This window comes from Astyanax mexicanus, chromosome 8 (assembly GCF_023375975.1).
Source record: "Astyanax mexicanus isolate ESR-SI-001 chromosome 8, AstMex3_surface, whole genome shotgun sequence".
In the NCBI taxonomy this organism is placed as follows: domain Eukaryota; kingdom Metazoa; phylum Chordata; class Actinopteri; order Characiformes; family Acestrorhamphidae; genus Astyanax; species Astyanax mexicanus.
The window spans coordinates 51,223,271-51,232,960 of record NC_064415.1 but is presented as its reverse complement, the minus strand read 5'-3'; the positions used below and the strand labels follow the sequence as shown (position 1 = coordinate 51,232,960).

Below are 9,690 nucleotides of genomic sequence, written 5' to 3'. Positions count from 1 at the left end.
CTTCCACGCGCCAGAGAGCGAGCCGAGCAAGAGTCGAGGCGCTTCATCATGGCGGACCTGGAAGACGTTACGCTGGACGGGAGGCCGCTCCAATCCCTCCGAGTGGCGGACCTGAAGGCGGCCCTGGAGGAGAGAGGGCTCTCGAAGAGCGGGCAGAAAAATGCGCTCGTCAAGCGGCTCAAAGGGGTCAGTTTAAAGGGGTTTACGGGGCTCGGTACGGGGAAGCGGGGAGTCTGGAGGGGGAGACCGTGATTCGAGGCCGAGTGTTGTTGGTTGTAGAGTAGGAGGAGGAGGAGGAGAAAAGGAGGAGGAGGTGGTGTAGGAAGTGTAGGAGGAGGAGGAGATGATGAAGGAGGAGGTGGTGGTTACTCAGCTACTCGTCTACTTTGTACAGTGTGTCCTCGTCCCTCCATATTTACAGCCGTGTTTTTGTTGCAAACAAGGCCGAAGTTGGCTTCTCCTTCGCCACTACTTTTTCTTTTTGGAATTTTCCGTTCCACCTTAAACGCTGCAGCAGTTACTGTGGTGCTGCAGCATTTAAGGTGGAACGGAAATTTTCAAAAAGAAGAGCAAAGCGAAGCCTTGTTTGTTTTTTTTAAGCTAAAACAGCTAAACCCCATACAAATGGGATTTACTACCCCCAGCAGTGTATCTAAAAGTCCTAATTAACCATATAAACAATCGTATAAATCGATTATGTTTTTCAACAGCCTTTAACCAGCTGTTAATCAGTCCCCAGCCAGTGAGTTTTTCAAGTTGTCGGTGGCGCCTCTGCGCTTTGTGTGCCAGTGCATGAGGCGTTTATTTGAGGGGGTTAGCTAGTTAACTATAAAGAGGAGACACGTTTTGGAGGGTTAACTAACTACAAAGCTAGAAAACGCTAGCTATATTCGCCTATATCATCGATCTTTCAGATTGGTACTCAATAATTTTAGCTAGGTTAGCTAACTAAATCAGATCAGTAGCTTGTAGGTTAAGTGTGTTATTGGAGGTTGAGGAGTGTAAACAGAAGGTAGGCTGTGCTGTGTGGTCAGAGTTAGATTGCTAGCTAACCCTATGGAAGTTAGCTGTTTTATCTCGTTTTTTATTAGTTTCTTCAATTGAAGATCTCTGTAATGTACTGTGTATTCACTAGTCCCCAAACTTACTGTGACATGCTCTACATTACCCAAACCACATATCCTTAATGCAATTTTGACTAGCCACAGACACTCTCTCCTATCTGTAATTACTGTAGTTTTCACTATTTAAAACTCTAGTTAAATATCTGTAATTGCTGTTTCTATACAAATATATAAAATGCTGTGTGTATACAGCTCTGGAAAAAAGTAAGAGACCACTTCAGTTTCTGATTCAGTTTAGCTTCAGTAGCTACATGTTGAACATTGTTGTTTAATTCTGTAATCTGCGGACAACATTCCTCCTAAATTCCAACTAAAAATATTGTCATTTAGCATTTTTTTAGGCATTTATTTGCAGAAAATGAGAAATGGCTGAAATAACATCAAAGATTCAGAGCTTTCAGACTTCAAATAATGCAAAGAAAACAAGTTCAGATTCATAAAGTTTTAAGAGTTCAGAAATCAATATTTGGTGGAATAACCCTGGTTTTAAATAAGTTTTCATACTTCTTGGCTTGTTTTCCTCCACCTCCAACTTTATGCTACCCCTGGTGCAAAGATTTAAGCAGTTCAGTTTGGTTTGATGGCTGTGATCATCCATATTCCTCTTGATTATATTCAAGAGGTTTTCAATTTGGTAAAATCAAAGAAACTTGTCATTTTTAAGTGGTCTCTTATTTTTACTTAATAAAAATTACTTTTTTTCATAATACACCAGATTATGCTATTACTATTTTCACTCAAAACTACACTAGCCATAACTCATTGTGTAGATATCAGGATATTTGAATCTACATCAAAAATGTACTTCTATGTAACAGGGAGAAATTAGAATGAAAGCATAAAATTCTATGTAAATCAGTGGTAAAATGTGAATAATCAATTTTACTTGAAGGACATGTGGTTGTGGTATTATGACTAATCTAAATTGCTTTATATAGCTGTATATTTAATTTTATTGCTTGTTATGATAATCGGAAATGAAAGTTTTTAGTCATTTGAGTTTTTATCAGTAAAAAAATGGCAGAGTATGTATGCTTTATTTGCAAACGAGTATTAATGGCACTGTGCTAGATTTTTATAGTTATTTTTAGGCTAAAGTTTAGCTTGATACATGTCTTTATTTGAGATGAGTAATGTGGTGGTGATATCTTGGAGGTGTGTGTCCATGTCTGTTTTCGATATTGTTTGTGATTTTATTAAGCTAGCGTTTCATATAGACACTTTAGACCATTTACACACAATAAGGCCAGATGTGGCATTCAGTGGTCTTTTGCAGTTGTGTGGTGCTTACATGCGCTTACAGAAGGATGGGTGATGATGTTTAATTAGTGTATCTGGCAAATGTCTTGAGATAAAAGGAAAGAAGGTTTATGTAACTAATATATCTACCTCGTTTTAATAGCCCTAAATGCATACAGTTATTATGTAGATTAAAGCTGACGACTATATGCAGTTTATATGACTACAATAGGTCAACTGGTGTGCCACAGTTGGTTTGCTTTCTAGGTAAAATGATACTGTTGTGTTGTTGTTTTTTGGATTAATCACACTAGTATACAGAAAAACTAGAATGTTGTTAAAACTCTCAAATGTCAAAGTGCACATTTCATTTCAGTGGCAGTACTTTAGGACTGTCACATATTGGTTTGGTTACTGACAGTAAAGTTATTTTATTTATTTATGTATTATGTTCAGCATAGTTTTGTGTTTATAGAAATGTATTTTAGGACTGTATTGATAACGCATGAATTCATAATATATTTGTAATTTCTTTTTGTATTTACTAAGAGCCAGTTGGACTATTACATGAGAGATTTCTTGTGTTTTTTTGTAATTGAGTGAGCTGTTTCCCAACACATTGAAGAGCAGACAACTGTAATGAGAATGCCTGCTGGTTTGGCATGCTCTTGATAGCACCTGACAGTGTTTTTGCTGATGGGATATTTTTTACAGGATTTTATGGCCCAGATTTGGAACTTATGCTGTAATCATCAAGATAGCTGGTAATATCCAGATACGTTTGGAGGCAGCAATGCAGGATCAGCATTCCAGTTTTTTTGCAGTCAGACCATTTGAATCGGTGTTATATGACAGTTTGTTGGAATTACAATCGTAGCATCCTTACCGAGTTGGTCCCAGCCTAATATCCTCACTTACTTTGCTTTTGCTTTTCCAGTTTTTACAAAAGTAATGTAAGGTTCTGAGCAAAATGGGTCCCTCCTCCCTCATTACTGTTGGCCTATATAGGGAGAGACTGTTAAGTAGTGGTAGAAACATAAGTGAATTTGGACACTTCCTTATTACCGACATACGTCAGCACCAGTCGCAGAACATTTAAAGGTTTTGAAATAAAGTTCTGATATATAGGTAGTAAAAGCAATGTGCTGTTTATGACAAAAATATTTGGACGTTTTGTTATTTAGAAACATAAGTCTTCCATTAAGGAACTACTATGTTAATAAGCATCTACAGTGACTTGCAAAAGTATTTATACCCCTTGAACTTTTTGACATTTTGTCGACAAAAAAAAAAAAAAATTATTGAGATTATAGGTGATAGACCAACACAGAGAAGCGCATAATTGTGAAGTGAAATAGAAATTATTCATGGTTTTTAAAATATTCAAGTCTTTTGGAGTATGTCTCTACCAGCTTTGCGCATCTAGAGTTTTTTTGAATTTCAGAATTGCCCTGAATTTAGCTCTGTCCAGTTTACCTGTCACTGCTGAAGAAATCTCCTCACAGTATGATGCTGCCAACACCATGCTTCACAGTAGGGATGGTGTATTTAGGGTAAAGAGCAATGCTACTTTTCTGACACACATACCGCTATGAGTTTAGGCAAAAAAAAAAAAACAAGTTTGGCTCCTTTTTCTCTTTTGCTGCATCCTCCACATGGCTTGTTTCAAACGGCAAATGGCACTACTTATGTCTTTTTCAACAATAGTTTTCTTCTTGTCACTCTTTCATAAAGGCCAGATTTGTGGAGTGCATGATTTTGCACTTGTGGACAAATTCTTCCACCTCTGGATTTCTGCAACTCCTCCAGAGTTACCATCGGCCTCTCGGCTGCTTTTCTAAGCAGTGCTCTCCTTGCTCGATCTGTCAGTTTGGGTAGACGGCCATGTTTTGGGAGGTTTGCAGTTGTAGAATACCTTTTCCATTTTTGGATGATGGATTGAACAGTGCTCCTTAAGATGTTCAAAGTTGGGATATGTTTTTATAAACTAATTGCTTTAGAGTTCTTTGGTCTTCATGAAGTTGTTTGTTCACTAGTGTTTTCTAACAAGCCACTAAGCTTCTCACAGAACAGGTGTATTCATACTGAGACTAATTTACACACAGCTGGACTCTGTTTATTAATTAAGTGACTTCTAAAGTCAATTTATTGTACTTGATTTTATTTAGAGGTTTCAGAGTAAAGGGGGCTGAATACGTTTGCATGTCACACTTTTGATATTTTTGTTTGATAAAATCATTATTTTTTTTAAATCCTTGGCTTGAAAAACCCTTTTTCTAGGCGTGTAAATTCTTTTTCAAGCCACAATATTTTGGTCTCAGCCTTACTATCTACTACTACTTTCAGTGTACCTCTCACATTAACTGTAAGTATTTAGTGTGATTGGGGAATCATTACAAGCATCCAGTCATGTACTATGGGAGGACTTTGTTTGTAAATCAAATTTTTTCTCTCCTTAACTTCATGCAAACGTTTTATGACAGAGTATAGCTGGATTAATTTCTTCAGCTTTATCTTGACATCAGGACCACATCATCCAATTGGATGAGATTTTCAGGGAATACAATTAAAATCAGGGCTGGGTAAGAAGTGTTTTGCAAACACTACAACGAATGGTCCTCATAATCGACAGTGTCTATTATAAAAAAAATTCTACTTAAAATTTCATTGGTGACTAATCGTTCATTTGTAACTGTAATGCAGAACACGAAGTGTCAGGGACAGTCACCAAATGTGCTTAAACACATAATTACTCACTTAATATCAGAACATTTAACATCCTTTGCGAATTGAAAGGACATTTAAGTCCCATGTTCAGCTGATTTCTTTGTTTTGAAATAATCGAGAACACTATTAACAGAGGCGGTACCCACAGGAAACAGAGTATGGCAAAAATAAAAGCTGAATAATCTGGAAATAATCACCAGATTAATCATCAGTGGTAGAAACATAAGTGAATTTGGGCACTTCCTTATCATCGACGTAGGTAACATGTCTGGAATTAAACTTGGTAAGAGCGCTGTGCTGTGCACAGACACTCGTCTGATCCACCACTTGCTCTTTGTTGCTGGAAACCCTAGATTTTCCCAAACAGCTGTTTCAAAAGAAGCAGGTGGCTTCTCAAGCCCCCGTGTGTCAGTTGTACTCGCCATAGTTGGACGTCAGTCAGAGCACTGGGTGTTTCTGGGTAGAACTTGAGCTCATTAAAATTTTGGTTTTTTGTTGTGTATCAGTTGTCAAAACCCATGCTACTGTATGTATTGTCTGTACAACAGCATGCAACAAATTGTTTGTGGACGGACAGTTCTGGATGACTACACATTCCGACACACCACTACAAGATACATTCCTCAGGAAATAGCAGTGCTCTTGTGCCAAGTCATTTGTTTTTAGATTTTTTGTTAAGTGTTTCTGCTATTCATTGTTTTGAAGACCTGACAGTTTACTGAATATGTGCTATTCGCAGAGCGCTTTAGATTGCTTCTAAAGAACAACTCAAAATCCAGAGAATCAGGAGTTGACATTTGTGTAAGTTTTGTGTTTTGTGTAAGGGGCCTATTGATGTATTTTATGGAAAGAAAACAGGATAAATCAACACAGTTCCAATCAAAGCAATAAAAGCTGTGTGGTATACAAAGAGTTTTACGCTTGAAAGCTGCAACATTCATTTTTTTTTTAGCACATGCAGGCTTGAAACAATATTGTGTGTGAATATACAATAAAAAGTATTAGAAACCCCTAGAAACACATATAATCCTGTAACTATTGAAAGTATTGAAAGTCTTTTCTTTAGAAAAATTACAGATGAAGCTAGAGAGCGGTGACCACTGTTTCCTACACCTTCAAAAAAAACTCTTGGAGACAACTGCTACAAGAAGTCTTTCTGACCCACATGGCAACACCTATGGCTCAGCTTAACATTAAAGTCAGTTTAAGTCTCAGTTTCAGCAGTGATGAGAAAGTCTGACAGATTAATGGTTTGATAGTTAAGTGGTTGTAATAGTCATTGCTTTATAACATAAAAAATCAGCTTGTCTGTATCATACAGCACTGCCACTGGAGTAAAACTACTTAAAAAGTAGGGGTGTTCTAAAACTTTACACATTTCTACATACCCTGTTTAGCGGAGCTTCCAACATACAGTGAGTCCAAGAAGTATTTGATCCCTTGCTGATTTTCTTCGTTGGCCCACTAATAAAGACATGATCATTCTATACTTTTAATGGTAGATGTATTCTTACATGGAGAGACAGAATATTAAAAAGAAAATCCAGAAAATAAATATATAGGAATAGGAATATAGGAATATATATTAATTGATTTGTATTTCATGGAGTGAAATAAGTATTTGATCCCTTAGTATTCATTAGCAGTTCTGGCTTTTACAGACCAGTTAGACACTCCCAATCAACTTGTTACCTGACCTGAAGGCACCTGTTCTCACTAATCACTTGTGTGAAAAACACCTGTCCACAGAATCAGACAGATCACACAGATTTCAAGTCTCCAACATGGGTAAAACCAAAGAGCTGTCACAGGACCTCAGAGTTGTTGACCTTCACAAAGCTGGAATGGGCTACAAAAAGATTAGTAAGGTGTTGGATGTGAAAGTAACAACTATTGGTGCAATTATCAGAAAGTTTAAAGAGTATAACATGACAATCAACAGACCTCGGCCCGGTGCTCCAAAGAAGATTTCCCCTCGTGGGGTGGCAATGATGCTGAGAACGGTCAGAAATCGTCCTGCAACCACTCGGCAGGAGTTAGCAAATGACCTGAAGGCAGCTGGGACCACAGTTTGCAAGGAAACAATTGGCAACACTTTGCGCAACAATGGATTCACATCCTGCAGTGCCCGAAAGGTACCCCTGCTGAAGAGAGCACATGTGGAGGCGCGCCTCAAGTATGCCAATGATCATTTGAAAGATGAACCAAGTTATTGGGAGAAGGTTTTGTGGTCAGACGAGACCAAAATTGAACTTTTTGGCCTCAACTCCACCCGCCATGTGTGGAGGAAGAAAAATGCTGCCTATGACCCCAAGAACACTGTGCCCACCGTCAAGCATGGAGGTGGAAGCATAATGTTTTGGGGGTGTTTCTCTGCCAAGGGTACAGGGCTACTTCACCGCATCACTGGGAAGATGGATGGAGCCATGTACCGCACAATCCTGAGGGACAACCTCCTCCCCTCTGCCAGGGATCTGAAAATGGGCCGTGGTTGGGTCTTCCAACATGATAACGACCCTAAACATACAGCAAAGGCAACAAAGGATTGGCTCAAGAAAAATCACATTAAGGTCATGGAGTGGCCCAGCCAGTCGCCAGACCTCAATCCGATCGAAAATCTATGGAGGGAGCTGAAGGTCAGAGTTGCCAAGCGACAGCCCACCAACCTTCATGATTTAGAGAGGATCTGCAAAGAAGAGTGGGCCAAAATTCCCCCTGGTGTGTGTGCTAAACTTGTGGTTAACTACAACAAACGTCTCACCGCTGTGCTTGCAAACAAAGGCTTTGCCACTAAGTATTGAGTGTGTTTGGCAAGAGGGATCAAATACTTATTTTCCTCATTGAAATACAAATTAATTAAAATATATTCTTTAAAATTATATTCTGGATTTTTGTCTTGATATTCTGTCTCTCCATGTTAGAATATATCTACCATTAAAAGTGCAGAAGGATAGTGTTTTTATTAGTGGGCAAACAAAGAAAATCAGCAAGGGATCAAATACTTCTTGGACTCACTGTATGTCTTTTATTAGTTGATGTATTACACATTAAAAAATAATCATTACAGAATTCTCTCCTCCTGCATTTTAAATTGCAGAAGCTGTTTTCACCTTTGGTTCCCCCTAGCAGGTCTTTATACAACAGTTAAACTTGGATGCAGACTAAAACAACCACTGAGAAGAGGTGGTCTCGGTCTGATGCCAAACAAACTCTGGAGTATTTCATCTGTAGTAAGAATGTGATTTGACCTCAGTATGACCCAACTATCAGCTGTACTCCACAGGATTTGAGATAAACGGCTTCTGTAGCCCATCTGTAACTAATGTCATCTCTGTGTGTGCTCCAAACTCTACAGAAATATACACTAGTCTAAAAACAGCACCTTCTTCCTGTATTTACTTTCTTGCTCCTGCCCCAAACTCGTCTGAAAAAGTAGAGAGAATGTTTAGACATGGTTTGTTGTGACGCATTTTAGACTGGTAGGAAACCAAAGCAAGAGGTTCAGGTTCACAAACTCATTTCAGCAGACTATTTAGGTCATGTGACATTTGTATTTAAAGTGCCATTATTTTTTTTCTAAACTGAAAGCAGAAGCATTTCTGAGTGGAGAAGGGACAAAATATTGTGTTTAATAGTACCAGTGTGCTGGAACAACCATCCCTGCTAAGCCTAATATATTTATTCTAAAAACTGGGATGTCTGGTCGCTTTTCACAGGAGTTCTCCTTGCCTAGTCACACGTCTTAAAAAGAAAAACGAATTATGTGTGTGCATATTAAATATTATTAATATCACTACATTTGTATATAAACTTAAAATTATACTTTCATCTTTACTATTGTTTTTGTGTGTGTGCATACCTAACAGGCTCTCATGCTGGAAAACCTCCAGAAGACTTCCACCCATCATACTGGTCTGCAGCCAAACTCCCAGGTAATCACAAGTAACCTGTTATTCCAGCTTACATACTCTGAAAGCTAACATACTTTTACCTTTGCTGAACTTTATCTATCAATACTGATTACTAAATAATTGTACTAATATGGTTGTTCTTCAGATTGGGGAGGAGATGAGTCAGAACAGCTTTATTAAACAGTACCTTGCAAAGCAACAGGAGCTTCTTAGGCAGCGTTTGGAGAGAGAGGCACGTGAGGCAATTGAAACTGATGGTAAGTTTTGGCTGCTTTCACCTTTCCTGAACAATGTGTATTTATTGGTTACTTTGTTGGTTATTATTTTGAACGTGACATTACAACATAAACTGGATCAATATGCTCTTTATATAATCATTTGGTTTAGGAGTTTTTTTTTATTCCAATGATTAAGGATATCTGCATACTTTACTGATCGATTTGTCAGAGTGGTTTAGTGTGTGTACATCGCTGCATAATCATTTTTTGCTTTTGTTTCTCTTGTAGACCATGAAGACCATGGCGAGACTAACGATAACAACATTTGTTCTGCATCAAATGAGGTTAGGCCATCATGTTTTTCTCTATTTTGTTGTTTCTTCTTATGGTACACTACATGCACAAGTTGTTACTTTTGTATTTCTTTAGTCATTTTGACAGCTTATTAAACATTAATAAAATGTCCATATT

General features: G+C 38.0%; 1 protein-coding gene across 20 annotated transcripts in view; it reads left to right on the top strand.

Annotated features, from left to right (window-relative positions):
* acin1a (apoptotic chromatin condensation inducer 1a) overlaps positions 1–9,690 on the top strand; it is a 34,496-nt gene continuing 24,806 nt past the window's right edge. For 19 of the 20 annotated variants that reach the window (XM_049482309.1, XM_049482323.1, XM_049482305.1 and 16 more), the window contains exons 1-4: positions 1–186; positions 8,957–9,022; positions 9,147–9,258; positions 9,508–9,563. In XM_049482309.1, the coding sequence (XP_049338266.1) occupies positions 49–186; positions 8,957–9,022; positions 9,147–9,258; positions 9,508–9,563 (372 nt within the window). In that variant the 5' untranslated portion in view covers positions 1–48. The remainder of the gene's footprint in view (positions 187–8,956; positions 9,023–9,146; positions 9,259–9,507; positions 9,564–9,690) is intronic. The other variant, XM_049482304.1, reaches the window with a different exon arrangement.